Below are 16,724 nucleotides of genomic sequence, written 5' to 3' on the forward strand. Positions count from 1 at the left end.
TTTGGGACTTCCCTGGTGGCACAGTGGTTAAGAATCTACCTGCCAGGGAGATCAGCTTGGTGCTTTGTGACCACCTAGAGCGGTGGGATAGGGAGGGTGGGAGGGAGGGAGATGCAAGAGGGAAGAGATATGGGGACATATGTATATGTATAACTGATTTACGTTGTTATAAAGCAGAAACTAACACACCATTGTAAAGCTATTATACTCCAATAAAGATGTTAAAAAAATTAAATTAAATTTAAAAAAATAAAGATATTATTTTGCTTACCAAAAAAAAAAAAGAATCTGCCTGCCAATGCAGGGGACAGGGGTTCAAGCCCTGGTCCAGGAAGATCCCACATGCCACAGAGCAACTAAGCCCACGCGCCACAACTACTGAGCCTGCGCTCTAGAGCCCGCGAGCCACAACTGCTGAGCCCATGTGCCACAACTACTGAAGCCCGCGTGCCTAGAGCCCTTGCTCCGCAACAAGAGAAGCCACCGCAGTGAGAAGCCAGCACACCGCAATGAAGAGTAGCCCCCCCTCGCCACAACTAGAGAAAGCCTGCATGTAGCAACAAAGACCCAACGCAGCCAAAAATAAATAAATAAAAATAAATAAATTTATTAAATTCCATATTTTAAAAATAAATAAATAAATAGACTTGTTTGCCACGATGAAAATATCACAAAGCACTGACTTTTGTGTTCTTGTTTTCTATTTTAGGTCACAGTGTGAGAAACATCCAGGCCTTTGCAGTTCTTCAGAATGCATTTTTAAAAGCAAAAACAAACTTCCTTGCCCACATCATTCTTGATGCCATCACAAATATTTACATGGCTGACAATGCCAATTATTTCATCCTAGAGTCACAGCACACACTGTCACAGTTTGCAGAAAAGATTTCTAAACTCCCAGAAGTACAAAACAAATACTTCGAGATGCTGGAGTTCGTCGTTTTTAGCTTAAATTATATCCCTTGTAAAGAACTTATTAGTGTTAGCATCCTCTTAAAATCTAGCTCTTCTTACCACTGTAGCATTATTGCAATGAAAACACTTCTTAAGTTTACACGACACGACTACATATTTAAAGACGTGTTCAGGGAGGTGGGCCTTCTGGAGGTCATGGTAAACCTTTTGCACAAATATGCTGCCCTCTTGAAGGATCCAACTCAGGCACTAAATGAACAAGGTAAAGCACTTTCCATAATTTTATTTTTATTTGACAAAGGGGTTTGAGCAGGGTGTTTTGTTCACGTTTTGCCTGTCATTTTTTTTATTGATTTGAATTACTTAGTAATGTGCATTATTATGAGATCCTTGTGAATGTTTCCCACAAGTTAACTTGTTCATTCAACCTCTATTAGGGAATTGGGGAAAGGCAGGGGGTTGGGGGGGACAGAAATATGTTGTGGTGGAAGAGAATTTAAGGTAAAAACTGAGGAAAACATTTATGATCCACGTGACCAATGTCTACTACTTTGTTTCTAAGAGGGAATAAAAAAAGCTTCTAGAAACAGTTGGGATGTTTAGGTGCCTTGAAACGTTTTTTTTTAATTATAGAGAGCAAATAAATACATCTCTTTAGTGATATTATGTATACACATATGAATTATCATTAGGTACCTTAAATTTGAGGTTTTTCGTCCTTTCTGATAAATCTGTTTAAAGCATAGTAGTATCTGCCACTTAGTATTAAACGTGTTGAATGAATTAATGCAAGTTGAATAGACAGCGCTATTCATAAACTTTTCATTCTCTTTGGTGCATTAAAATCTAGCATTCTTCCGTTGACCTCCTTGATTAGGAAAGCACCTGTGAGAAGGATACATTTTACTTTGATTGGCATTTTCCTTTTTAATATTTGTTAGGTAGCTCTAGCTTTCTAGCCACACCAAAATGAAATCTATAAACATTGATTTTGACTTCACTTTTGGTAGCTGGTAGACATGTGTATCATTTTTAAAGGCTGTATTATGTAAGTTGTGTTGATGGTAAAAGTGATAGGAATTATTTTTTAAATTATTTAAAAAATCCTAAATCCAGAAAAAAATAAGCTTATAACTTCTGTGATTTGGACCTTTAATTCTTTTTTCCTAGGGGACTCAAGAAATAATAGTTCATTTGAAGACCAAAAACACCTGGCTTTGTTGGTCATGGAGACCTTGACAGTGCTTCTTCAAGGATCAAACACAAATGCAGGTAATTAGAAAATTTTCTAGCAAATGCTTTGGGAGGATATTACCTCTGGTTTGTCTTCTGTAATGATTCTTGCTTCTGAAATGCTCCTGTCACTTAGAGGAAAAACTATTGATTCAGTGATGGCACCATCGTATCTCTAGAAATGCAATACTTTTGACCTTCCTAAGTTTATGAATGACAAAATATATAACATTATTATTACTTCAAAATATATTCTTATATTTTATTGTATGCCTTGTGTTTGAAGTATTCTTTTTCTGTTTTTTTACTTATATAGTGCAGACTCTTCATCAAATAACTTTGCTTATTTAAATATTTTCCAAAACATTGTGATTCTCTTAATTATTTAGTAATTCAAGTCAGAGTATTATAATGTTACAACCTTAGGGAAATACTGAAAAGAATAAAACTTGCCTCTCCCAGGTAAAAATGGATTCAGAAAATCTTTTGTTTATCTTTAATCTCAACTTTTCTTCAATCTTTTTCTACCTGTCATTAATAAACGGTCCAACTGTATTTATAAAATATCACACTTGCTTTTGAAAAAGATTACTTAAAATTTTAGCCAGTGTCAAGAACCTCCCAGGCACCAATGTCAATACAACTTGAAAGGAATAAGTGATGAGGAGGTGAGTTCAGATGAGTAGGCTGAGCGCAGATCATATAGAGCTTTTTTAGGCCATGCTGAGGAACTTGAATTGTATTTTAAGTGTTATGGCAAGCTAGAAACGAATGAGTTAATGAACAAATAAATGAACTAGCAAACACACAAATGCATGCCTATTTGCCTGAATGCGGAGGAGCCCAATATGCAACATATTTAAAATATATCGTGTGTCCTAGACACCATGCTAGGTGTTCAAAATGCAGAGATAATTCTTAGACTTACCTGGTGGTACAGTGGTTAAGAATCCGCCTGCCAATGCAGGGGACACGGGTTCGATCCCTGGTCCGGGAAGATCCCATGATCCCTGGTCCGGGAAGATCCCACATGCCACGGAACAACTAAGCCCGCGCGCCACAACTACTGAGTCTGTGCTCTAGAGCCCGCGCACTGCAACTACTGAGCCCACACACCACAACTACTGAAGCCTGTGAGCTCTAGGGCCTGCGTTCTGCAACTACTGAGCCCACGTGCTGCAACTACTGAAGCCCACGTGCCTAGAGTGCATGCTCTGCAACAAGAGAAGCCACCTCAATGAGAAGCCCGCGCACCGCAACGAAGAGTAGCCCCCACTCGCCACAACTAGAGAAAGCCCGCGCGCAGCAACAAAGACCCAACGCAGCCCAAAAGAAAGGATAATTCTCGCCCCAAAGGAATTACAACCTGATGAAGAAAGATGTAAACACATAATTGTATAAGTAATTATTTAAGTACAGTTTTGGTAAATGCCAGTACAGAGTTGAATGAATTTAGAAGGTAATACAAACAATAAGTATGATAAAATTTAATGGGTATGATACTAACATTTTGTCTGTGGTATCTTAATCTCCTTATTTCCACTAAGTTTAGTTAGCTGAAATAGTCAGAAATGAGGATGTACTAACAATTTATTTGGCAAATTAGCTTTTTATGACATGATCTAGAGTTACATAGGAAGAGACTGAACAATTCCACTGAAGAGTTGACCCTATAAGACCAAATGTCACTTAATCCATCTCCCAGCGTGCCAGAAATTTTCACAAAGTTCTTTTCTTATTGACTGTCTTTTCCTTGTTAAGAAAGGTGTTATTAGCTGTGTGATCTCAAGCACTTAAAATAGTATTTTGCTCATAGTAAGTATTCAAAAAATTATTAGCCATTATGATTGTCTAATGGGCACTACCTGACAACCAGGAAGTAAGTAAACCTGGCCTTCCATGTGCTAAATCTCAAGCACATGACTTACGTTCACTTCAAGGTTATAGAATTCTTATGAAGTTAGCAAATAGAAAGTCACTAAATAGAACAGTGGCCACTTCCACAAAATATACTGACATTTATTCCTTCAGGAAACATTTTTTGAAACACAGGCCAGAAGGAAATCAAATTCTAATGGGGGACCAAATATATAAGCAAATAATACTAAGACTGTTTGATACAAACTATTACAATTGTGGCATATACAAGGTACTCTGAAAGCATAAAGGATAGAACAATTACTTTGGAGGAAATACTAATTGATGATTTAGATCACTTGGTCCATTTTTTTTTATATACTCAAAAGATGGTATTTGACATAAGAATAGTATCATTCATGGTCAAAAGCACAGGCTATAGAACGCGCCTATATAGGCATAAATCCTGCTGGCTGCTTGCTAGCTGTATGGCTGACCTTGGCCACTCAACTTCTTGAGAAGTTACTCAACTTCTGCGTGTCTCATATGTTCATCTGTGTAGTAGGGGGTGAGGATTAAATAAATCAATCTACATAAAGCCTTTGGGACAGTGCAGTGACTAATGCTTTCTGTTATAGCGTTTGTCTTCTTTCTGTTTGTGTGCTCTACTAACTAAAAAAGTTTGGTTCCTTGTAATTTTTCTCATTGCAGAATAACTTATTCCATTGTTTTCTTGCTACTGTTTTAGAAGCCTTGTTCAGTTTAAACCTCATTTATTTGGGATATTGTTCATCTAAAAGCCTTTTACTAAACTGATTTCAAATATTGTTCAGTAAAGCCTCTACATAAAAATATTGGCCTCTTTGGTATCTACCTATGAAATTTCCGAATAGTCTAGATTTGGAGAAGTTGGACATGTTGACCATACCAGGACATGCTTTTTTTCTTTTCTTTTTTTTTTTTTTTTTTTTACAGTTGCTCCCTCTCTCTCTTTTTTTTTTTTTCCCAAATTTATTTATTTTATTTTTGGCTGCGTTGGGTCTTCGTTGCTGCGCTCTGGCTTTTCTCTGGTTGCAGTGAGCAGGGGCTACTCTTCGTTGAGGTGTGTGGGCTTATCTTGTTGCAGAGCACAGGCTCTAGGCACACGGGCTTCAGTAGCTGTGGCGCGTGGGCTTAGTTGCAGATTCTTAACCACTGCACTACCAGGGAAGCCCCAGGGCATTCTTGCATAAAGGAAATCTACAGAAAATTTGTATATGCCTTTGCTGACAACCCACAGTTTTGTATTGTATTGTAATTGTAAATTTAAAAGGAGATTTTTCTATTGTAATTTAAAAAGTGAAATAGCTGGGTGGGTGTTATGTGCATTCTTTTGAGTTACTCTTTCTACAAAAAGATCAGGTTTTAATTCATTCGGCTTAGAATGTTTTAAGTTAGCCCATATTGTTCTTTTTTCTCCTTCCTCCAAGGAATTTTTCGAGAATTTGGAGGCGCAAGATGTGCGCATAATATAGTAAGGTACCCGCAATGTCGGCAGCATGCCCTGATGATGATCCAGCAGTTGGTGCTTTCTCCAAATGGGGATGATGACATGGGCACGCTCCTGGGGTTGATGCACTCAGCCCCACCAACAGAACTGCAGCTGAAGACTGACATCCTAAGAGTAAGTTTGATAAGTGTGTTGGTATGACTTTTACTACTAAAATCTGTGGCAGTTTTTAAATAACTTAAAACTACTATGAAATATTCTTGCAATTTTTCTTCGAGTCTAAAATTATGTCAAAATAATAACTGAAGAAAAGCAGTGTCTCTAACCTGGCCTCCAAGGGCCCTGGGGACGACAGCTCTCTTCTCCCTCTGACTTCCTCTCCTGGGACCCTCACCCTGTTCCTGCCACAGACATGACAGGAAGTATAGCTCCCTTCTAGAATCATGTATTTCTTTTATTAAACTTTTGCTTTATTCAGTTAATTTCTCATCAATAATGAGAAATTTGTATGTTTTTCTTTATGCTGTTGTATGTTTCATCCTGTTTTGAGTATAATGACATTTTTTTTTTTTTTGGCCTGGCTGCATGGCTTGTGGGATCTTAGTTCCCCGACCAGGGATTGAACCCAGGCCCTGGCAGTGAAAGCACGGAGTCCTAACCACTGGACCGCCAGGGAATTCCCATAATGACAATTTTGAGTGTGCATTTTAACTTAAAAGCAAGAATAATCGGACCACAATTTATCTCTTAGACAAGGAAGACATCTACATGCGTATCAATATTGAGGAACATTTGTATATTTGAGGGGATTGTTGGGGTAAAAACAAGTGCCTTCAAAAGTTGTTAAGGTTGCCAACTTTTTAAACATACATTTTCCTCCTTTCTTGGTACCTTTGTAATTGGATTTGTAAAATATTGGTAGATAAAGCCAACAAGAGGCAATTAACTGACCTGTAATTTTAAAACAGTGCTGTTGTGATAAATGGTGATAACTGACTCTGAGACAGGAGGAAGACAGGAGTGTGTCCTGATATTGCTGCATTTACTGATTTCCATGGTGTCAGTACTCCCACTGTGACCTGTTTCAGGCAACTAATGTGTTACTGAATGTGGCTTGGGAAGAGGTGTACAGTAGTACCCCAATGTATAATATCTCAAGGGCACAAATAATAATAAAATATAGAAAATAACTAAGAAGTACAGAGTTTTGAGTATTTATTACTTTTGTTTTTAAAATAATTAATTTAGTTTTAAATTTATAGAACTTAGTGTTTAATTATGGTTATGTTTTTAACAACTGGTATGCAGAATTCCAAAAATAAAACTGTTGGCTCTCATGACCGGTATGAGCTGGCTCCAGCATTCCACTGCTTTGAGGGCATGAAGTAGTGTTGGAAGGCAGCGAGGAGGATTTGGGATTCCAGTTTCAGTTTCCATTTTTGCTTCATTCAGAATTGCTTCTCACGGTCTCCATTCAGTTGAGACAACCACAGACCTATGTAGTTTAATTTGTAATATGTAGTATTTTATAATTCTGCCAATGTACAAATTTGAATTGTAAGCATTAGATTTATGCAAATGGAGTTAATATGTAGCTGATGATTTTGCCTAATTAACCACCTAGCATCTACATTTCCTTGTAGCTTTGGCATTTGCTACATTATCATTAATTATTGATTTAAGCAGGATATTAAGTTATTCATGGTATTTGAAATTTTCAGATACCGAGATTATGCTGTGATGATGTCACAGTGCCAACAGAGTAACTAGTTTTGAGGCAGTAGGAGGTGAACTTATCCAGAAGCACACAACATAGAGTACTTTTGGACTAAGGATTAAGCACTGTTTTTCTGACCCCTATCATAATTCTGACCAACGATACGATTTTGTACATATTAGTTTGACTCTTAACTCGTGCTTCCTCGTATATAAAATAATACATGTCCAGTTTTTCCCCAGTGTGTTTTTGAAGATGATGATGGTTATGGGTTTTTATGCCAGGCACTTTGCTAAGGGTTTTACATGTATTTCCTGTAAAGTAAGTTCTTATTATTGTCTAGATTTTACATAAGAGGAAACTCTGGCACAGAAAGGTTAAGTAACTGACCATAGTGAAATGCTTTTGAATGTTGGGGTCAAAATTTCCACCCAAGCGGTCTAACTCTAGTCCTTGCATTTAACCTTCAGGCTAAGTTATAAGATGCTTAAAAATAACAAAAAGTTATGAAGTCTTGTTGTAAATAGGAGTTGATATTACAAGTACAGTTTATTAAATTTGAGAAGATACGGAAACAAAATGGAAACTTACTGCTTGCAGAATAATGGAAGGAATACACTGTATTTCTAAATTTTATTTACATATACAGATTGTACATTTTCTGTCTTTTAAAATAATAAGGTATAGGTATGTACAGTGGAATCTCATAATTTCTAAAGTATCAATAGTATATTTGAAAAAAGTAATTATATATATTAATATTTAGCTTTTCCCTTTTGCAAATACTATTAGAAATGTATGAGATATTTTAATAAAATGGCCTTTTCAAATGTAATGACTGGGAAGATTGTAAATTGTGTCTTAAGCAAAATTAGGTTCTCATGGTGTTTCAGTTGCTGAAACAGGGAAAAGGAGCCTGTGTATCTGCAAACAGATTTCGAATTGTTCTTCGGGGCAGTATAGCTTCATGGTTAAGTGCATGAATAGGGGAATCAGACTGCCTGGGTTTAAATCCTATCTTTGCCATTGTATAAGCCTTTGGCAAATTATTTAACCACGTGGGGCCTCAATTTTTCATCTCTAAAGTGCGGATAATAATAGTGTCCAATGCATAGGATTATTGAGAGAATTAAATAAGCTAATGTATTAAAGCACTTAAAGAAGTACCTAATACATGGTAAGTGCCCCATAAAATGTTAAGTAATTTTATAATGTGTTATTTTTAATAATAAACTATGTTAAAAGTATGACAGTTAAGAAGATAACTGATAGTTATAAAAGATTGTTTTACCTGTTTGGCCTTAAGAGCTATTCTGGGAAAGAGCATGCTTTCAGCCCTCAAGCCACAGTTCACTTTGCAAGAGAGAATGTCTAATAACTCCTCTGAAGTGACTGCTCTTTCCAAAGCATCAGGATATGGTCATTTTACATGAATCGGAATACTTCAGCCCTTGGCTTCCCTGATCATCTCTCTAATCCTTTCTAGAATAAATCATTTTGTATACACACAGTCATAAGTTTTCATGATTGTGTAAAATTATACTCGAATATGTATTTTACTTATTTAATAAAATTACTTTGTAAAAATCACTGAATTCATTGATGTCATTATTCATCAAATATATAGGGAAAGCTTTTCGGCCAGGATTTGGATATATCCATTATTCTGTCAAAAGCAATATGCGATAGTGTTTTCTAAAATGATCTTCTGCTTTTAATATGGCACTTTTTAATTAGCAAAATATTTGGCATGCTTCATAAGACTGCTTATTCGGTAAATGACAAAAATACTCATATCAGATGTTCACAGAATGGCATTCCCCTTTGACATTCATGTACGGTTATTTTTCTTTAATTTGAATGATAAGTTTGTTTTTGTTTGTGTTGTTTCTTTGTCCCCTGTAGGCCCTTCTGTCAGTCCTTCGAGAAAGCCATCGTTCAAGAACAGTTTTTAGGAAAGTTGGAGGATTTGTGTACATTACGTCCTTGCTTGTTGCTATGGAAAGATCTTTGAGCTCACCACCCAAGAATGGCTGGGAGAAAGTGAACCAGAATCAAGTGTTTGAACTTCTCCACACTGTGTTCTGCACATTGACTGCAGCAATGCGCTATGAGCCAGCCAACTCTCATTTCTTCAAAACAGAGATTCAGTATGAGAAGTTGGCAGATGCCGTTCGATTTCTTGGCTGTTTCTCAGACCTAAGAAAAATAAGCCCCATGAATGTCTTCCCCTCAAATACACAGCCATTTCAAAGACTTTTAGAGGAAGACGTAATCTTGATGGATTCAGTGTCACCCACTCTACGGCACTGCAGTAAACTCTTTATTTATCTCTACAAAGTAGCCACAGATTCTTTTGACAGGTATGGCTCTGCTCTGTGCTCTGAATTAAAGGGTGTACTACGTATGACTTCAACATTAAGGCTTAAATTATAATTTAACCTGAAAGAAAATGAAAACAAATGAATCTTCTCTCTCATTTACTTACCACTTTATTTGTGAATATTACTATTGCTCTGATGTTAAGCTTTTCAGCATGGACATCTGTGTGTTATTTGTAAAACCAGGTTAGAGTTAAGCTCTCAATGCACTTAGCAGAACAGTTTCAATGAAGTTTACTTTCCCCCCCCCCCCATGTTGGGTCTCAGTTGCTACGCGTGGGCTTTCTCTAGTTGCGGCGAGCGGGGGCTACTCTTCATTGTGGTGCGTGGGCTTCTCATTGTGGTGGCTTCTCATCTTGTGAAGCACCGGCCCTAGGCACACGGGCTTCAGTAGTTGCAGCACGCAGGCTCAGTAGTTGCGGCGCGCGGGCTCTAGGGCGCGCGGGCTTCGTAGTTGTGGCGCGTGGGCTCTAGAGCGCAGGCTCACTAGTCGTGGCGCATGGGCTTAGTTGTTCCACAGCATATGGGATCTTCCCAGACCAGGGATCAAACCCATGTCCCCTGCATTGGCAAGCGGATTCTTAACCACTGCGCCACCAGGGAAGTCCCTGAAGTTTACTTTTCATGAGGTTGTTTCCTATGTTTTCTTTTTCCTCTTTATTCTCAAGAACATTAGGTACATCCAGACTTATTGATATTAGTTATCAATAGAACATAGTTATGATTACATGTATTTTCAGACAGATGATATAGTCTCAACATTCATAATCATTCCTAACATTTTATAATCCTCAAAAAATGATTTATCTCCCTGGGAGACATTGACAGTTCAAGAGTCCATCAGATTAATTTACTCATTCCTTCATTAAACAAGTACTTAACAAACACCTATCGCATGCCAAGTCATCGTGCTAGGCGTTGAAGGTGCAATTCAGCACAAGGCTACTTTGGTTATATCCATCCTTTACCTTAAATACAAACACATAAATAAACGATAACATATCATGATAAAATCTATGATGTGGAAAATGCAGGGTTCTGAGATCGTAAGTCTGCTTTACCTAAATCACTTATTTTCAGTTCTTAAAGTGTGTTTTCAATTAAGCTCTCACTTTGAAAATAATGTGAGAGTGATCATGCTGATTGTGCTGCTAATTTGCCCCAAGCATTATCACTTTTAGCCATTACCACAGTTTTACTTCATAAAACAAGTGAATTGTTTCTATGATGGCCCCATAAATAAAGCAAGTAACTCTATTGGGTAGAGCTAAAAGCTTTTATATCCTTAACTGTAAAATTATCTACTTTGAAATGCCTACTGAGATGTTTCTTGTTTCTTAATATTTCTTTGGCCTTAGTATTTAGATAGAAAACACAGGTAATGTAAAAAAGGTTTTCAAATCTTCCCTGCCTTGAAAATAAAAATGCATATATATCGTTAACTTATAGAAACCATGGGAGAGTGTAGTGTTGAGGGAATAAGATGTTTTTTAAAATTAAAATTTGTGTATTTAGATTCAGCCTCTTTTCCCTTGTTTTCTAACTTATCCTGGTTAGTATACCTATTTTTAGTTTGCTTCCTCAAAAAACAAGGCCTATAGCACTCTGTTTAACAAATATGTTACGTGTTAACATGAATGAATAAGCATCTGCCCTAAGCATGCTTTTCTGTTTCCCTCAGTGCATGTGTTGTAGTCTTGTTCCTTGTTCCTGCTGAGTAGGGAGGATGTTCCCTATTAAACTTTTACTGGTATTTCTTGTGAAACTAACCAACTGCCAACCCGGTGTCCTGTTCTGACCTTTCTAAACCGCCCTGTTTTGTCGTCTGTAGTCGTGCAGAGCAGATCCCTCCTTGCCTGACAAGTGAGTCTTCTCTCCCCTCTCCTTGGGGTACACCAGCTTTGTCCAGGAAAAGGTACTGATCTAATAACCGAAGTCAGTCTTTACTTGTATGGGTTTTTTTCTTCTGTGCTCAATTATATGTTAATGTGGATTTTGTGCTTTGTAACTTTAATTATTTTCTTTCTATTTGATATCTTTGTTTTTGCTTTCAAAACTGTCAGCTTCTGCTGAGTATATTTATGAGAGTAAAATGTGTTGATGCTATGAAGATACGAAGGACATGTAGACTTTTGTCATCCAACCCTATTATTTGGACTAAAATATGCATTTTAGAGCCAGCATGTATTTTATTAAAATTAATTTAGAAATGAGGATGTAATGCCTCTACTCTTTAACTAGAATACTTTCCTCCTTTTTCTTTTCACTTTAAATGTGCTTGGGATCATTCTTTGGTTTTTAGTATTACTTCAAAATGAACATCCCAGCACTGGCTGAGGAAATGTGTATTTTCTCAATCGGGTTCAACCAGTTGAAATATGATGCTGTTATGAAGACTCAGCAGGCTAACCTTTGAAAAAGCGAATAAAAAAAATCTCCCCTAGCTCCTGTTTTCATCAGTTGTGTGTAAATCTCTTTCTAAACTGATGTAGTCTACCTCATATATAAAGCTTATGACTATAAAGAACCAGCAGTTGATTGACAAGAGTACAATTAAGATCCATTTGAGATTCCATTTGCGACCTGTACTTAAAAGGATCATAGTCTGTGCACTTGGCACCAAATACTCTTCCTGCCCCTGTTTTCCTCATAAGCAAGTGCAAGTCCTTAAGTCTTGTATTAATTCTCTTCCGCTGTGGCTTTTTAAAAATGAACCCTGAGGTTCTGCTATGTTGTTGTTTAATTTTATTTCTGTTGTTCAGATTTTGAAACTTGAACACAGTTGTGGTTAATTTAGTACTAAATTTGAAGTATTTGTTATAAATTTGGTATTTCAATATATTTTAAGAGTAATATTCATTAGGTATATAGGCTTATATTTATTTTCCTTTTTCTTTTAAATTTACACTGGGGCTTACAGCTCATTTTCTTCTAGTAAATCATGGCATAGTTAAATGAATTTAGTATTTTTCAATGTATTTGTATTTAAAAACTACTATTTCTTTTTTGTTTTTGTAAGAGCAGTTCTTGATTCAAGATATTATGAAATCAATTTGAGTTGACCTAGTGTATTTTTCTGTTGCTAAAATGAATAAGGTAAAAGGTATACTTTGTGTTGGAAGATTCATGTGTGCTTACTATCCCAGAGAACTACTGGACGTTAGAAAAATAGTTTCAATTACTAAATAATTTTAATCATTAAAAAAATCATATTTATGATTCTGTCATACATGGTAAAGGCTCAAAAATTGCTGTGTTTAAATTCATTAATTATTAACCAAAAATTACAGAACACTTTCAGTAGAGATCTACAGATTAAGGGGACAAATATTTAAAAATCTATCAGAACCTACTATTTATTTAAATAGTAGTTTGACAGAGGGAAAACAGCATTTTATTCCATATCATAGTTTTTTAAGGCCTTTGATCAAAAACATTTTTTCATCTTTTGCAACACAGCTACACGTAAGGATGTCCTGTCTTTGACCTAAGGGGAAACTGTCACTGAATCAGCAGTTGTAGTTGAGTGTATCTTATCCATGGGAATTCTAATGAGGCTTACAAGTTGATGTTACCCCAAGGAAGCTCCCAGTGCTGTTCCTGCTAATAATAAGATCAGTGTTGACATTTTCAGCTTGCCATTCTGGTCAGGTTACATACATTTTGCTCAGTGATAAGAATCATAAGCTAATAAAGAAAACTTTTTTTACTTCACAGTATAGTAATTTTTGAAGTTAGAATATCTCAAGAACATCTCAAATTACATCAGCTTATGGGCATCTTTTTTCTTGTGGCAAAACATGTTTTGTTTTGTTTGCAAAAGGAAAAACCCAACATTGTGTTAGTTTTATGGCTTGTGGAGATTAAGGTACTAAGGAAATTTCAACTTGTAATACTTGTCTGACAAGTAAAATCTTGGAGATTCTTCTCTATTAGAAGAATTGGAGGAAAAAGAACTAGGAAACCTTATTTTGGAAAACTAAAACTCGTAATTTTTTTCATTATTCAGAAGGAATAATGGAACAGTATTATGCTGAACAATATTCAATCACAGTTAGAGGAGGTGAAAACAAAATACAAAATAGTAACGAAGACTCTCAGAATATATCTGCAATAGCAAAAAAGGTGGCGAGTACTAGTTATCGTTCAAACATGGGGTCCATTACTTAGTGCCTATACACACTTGATAATTAAGGCAAAGCAAATTCAGAATTTAAATATTTAAGTATATATTCCCAAAAGAGGTAGATAAGTATATATAAGAATTTAGATTGAAATATTAAGTAGCAATTTCTTTAAGCTTTAAAAGTAACTGCAACATAAAAATTAACTAAATTTTGCAATGTCATTTTATCCTATCTTTACAAATGGTTAGGGCTTGGTTGGTAGCTACCAATTTAATAAGCTTACCACAGTCTCTAAATGTAAAAAGTGGTAATACCTGTGGTAATACCTAAGTGACTTAGTAAGAGTTAATGTTATATAATGGCTGTTAAAATCGACCTAATTTTACTTAATAAATACCATGTTTTAGATTTCTACGATGTTTGCAGTATTTTTCTAGTTTGAGAAGAATAATGTAATTCCTACATTAGAATATTTTTCTATATAAGATTTAAAAGTTTACTACTATAATAGTTACATATTAGTAGAGTTCAGTTTCCAAAGACATAAAGGACTTCTTCCTAGCTATACATATCAATAATTTAAGTTCAAATTTATATTAAATCAGGCAACTAAGAAATAATTTCAGAAGGCCTGTAACTAGAATATACAATTAGAATTGATGTTTTTTCTCAAAATTGCGTTAGTTTTTATGTGTAATGAAAACAATTTTTATGAAATTTCTTAATGGTTTGGAGTTCCTATTACACAATAGAGGAATTAGGAATCTTTTTGTTTTTCTAGTTAGGTCAAAATATTTTAAAGAATAAAGGGAGAAACATGGGAGGAGGATACCTGTTGTTAATAAACAGTTAGAAAACTATTCTAGTAAGTTTAGAAATTAAATCTTTCTGAACAGAAACAGAAAAAAAAAAAACCAGGGAGTGAAAAAAATGAGTAGGTGGAGGATATGCTGACTTTAAACAGTAGAGCACATGTGTTTTTTTTTTTCTTTTTTTAAAGTGAAGCTGAGTACTTTCCTAGAATCTCTGTTAAAAAGAGAATGGTACTTAAAAAAAAAAAAAAAAATGGCAGTGCCAATTCTTTGCTACTAAATCAGTGACTTAAAGCATCTGTTTCCCAAGCTGCTCTTGTGCCAGAGAGCTGAAACTGTGCTGCTCTCAGTGACAGAGCTCAGCATTAGACAAATTATGCTGAAACCAATTCATTGGAACAAAGAGCTCCCATAGGCTGAAGCCACAAGCATCTGTTTCCTTGTGCCAGGATACAAAATGTGCAAAACTCATGAATTGCAGAAGAAGAGTATGCAATAGACGGTGGAGATCATTGACGAGAAGAAATGTTGTGCATTCAGGGCATGGCTAGGCTTTCTAACTCATGGAAGCTTGTTACGTAAAATATCCCAAGTTTTTAAAAATTGTGAATATTCTCAGTGGTAGGGAGGATAATGCAAAAGAGCGTGAATGTTGTTCCAAATAAGCTAAAGGAGAACTCCTTGATTCTTAATACATTTATTGACACGCGGCCAGGATTCTGAGCCAACTCTGACTCAGTTGAACCAGTTACAGCGTAGGCCGCTTTGATCTTGTTTGTTCTTGATTATATTACCCATGGTTTAAGGAAAGGTTAAAAACACATAGGAAATTTCAAAGAAAACACTCTCACTGAGGCACTTAATATAACTTGTACGCTCATCACAAATTATCAGAACTATCATCTTTCTTAGAGCTTTGACTCACTGTAATTTCACCTATTCTTTATATCTTCTGTCATGTATGTTATTCTTTTTGTTTTTCTTTTTTTCAGTTTTACTGAGATATAATTGATACACTGCGCTGTATAACGTTTAAGGTGTACATCGTAATGACTTGGCTTACATGTGTTGCAAAATGCTTACCACAGTAGGTTTACTTAACATCCATCATCTTACATAGATTCAAGGAAGAAATGTTTTTTTCCTTGTCATGAGAACTTTTAGGATGTACTCTTTTAGCAACTTTCAAATACACCATAGAGTAATGTTAACTAGTTATCATGTGCCATTCTTTAATGAAACAATCCAAATAGTAAGTGGTAAAAACATATAAGAGCCTAAAAGACTTGATAAGTTGTCTGTATGTGACTCAAGAATTGATAATACATTGTTTTTTAATTTCCGAACGTTAAGGTGTTTTGTAACCCAACCCTTAATTATAAGGCTTTTTTTTACTCAGTGGAGAAAGGTAGTAGAAGATGAAGAAAATGAACAGAGAATGTGATTGAAATTAAATACCCAATTACCCTTCTTTCTTTTCATAGGCATGCATATCATTCTGTTTCAACTCCCGCCGTCTACCCTCCTAAAAATGTTGCTGACCTGAAACTACATGTGGCAACTTCATCTCTCCAGAGTTCTGATGCTGTCATCATCCATCCTGGAGCCATGCTTTCTATGCTGGACCTCCTGGCCTCTGTTGGGTCAGTGACACAGCCAGAAGTAAGCTTGGATAGATTGGTTCCTTCCCGTCTTTAATGAGTGGAAGGTGTGACTGCATGAGCAAGGGAGTGGGACCAAGAAGGTGACATGGAACCTTTCTGTGTCACATACTGAAGTAGGTAAAGGAAAAAAACAGGATTTTCGTGTTTGAGTCTTAACTTTCCTAATGAGTAGTAGATAACGTATGTTTTAGAATACAACTCATTTGTTAAAATGCAGTTACTGCTGGTACTAAAATAATTCTCTTTCTCCCTGTAAATCCTGCTCAGCAGTGGAAATTGTTAATAAATAATACAGGAAGAAAAATGACTGAAGGTACCATTTTGACGCTATTTATGTATTTTCATTTGTAACACTCAGGAGTTTGGGTGACTAGTTTTGTTTAAAATGTTGTATGGTTTCGAAGGCCTAAAGTGTCACAAATGTTAACAATAGGTCATTCTTTAAACTGGTTATTTACTTACCGTGAAAAATGTTTACTTTATACCCACTATTTCTATAAAAATAAAAATATTATTAGTTACATATAGT

General features: G+C 35.8%; 1 protein-coding gene across 6 annotated transcripts in view; it reads left to right on the forward strand.

Annotated features, from left to right (window-relative positions):
• The window catches only part of WDFY3 (WD repeat and FYVE domain containing 3), a 272,029-nt gene that overhangs the window by 139,070 nt on the left and 116,235 nt on the right, over window positions 1–16,724 (forward strand). For 5 of the 6 annotated variants that reach the window (XM_068542705.1, XM_068542706.1, XM_068542707.1 and 2 more), the window contains 6 exons: window positions 710–1,177; window positions 2,086–2,187; window positions 5,475–5,668; window positions 9,117–9,574; window positions 11,424–11,507; window positions 16,016–16,193. In XM_068542705.1, the coding sequence (XP_068398806.1) occupies window positions 710–1,177; window positions 2,086–2,187; window positions 5,475–5,668; window positions 9,117–9,574; window positions 11,424–11,507; window positions 16,016–16,193 (1,484 nt within the window). The remainder of the gene's footprint in view (window positions 1–709; window positions 1,178–2,085; window positions 2,188–5,474; window positions 5,669–9,116; window positions 9,575–11,423; window positions 11,508–16,015; window positions 16,194–16,724) is intronic. The other variant, XM_068542710.1, reaches the window with a different exon arrangement.

This window comes from Eschrichtius robustus, chromosome 4 (genome assembly GCF_028021215.1).
Source record: "Eschrichtius robustus isolate mEscRob2 chromosome 4, mEscRob2.pri, whole genome shotgun sequence".
Lineage (NCBI taxonomy): Eukaryota > Metazoa > Chordata > Mammalia > Artiodactyla > Eschrichtiidae > Eschrichtius > Eschrichtius robustus.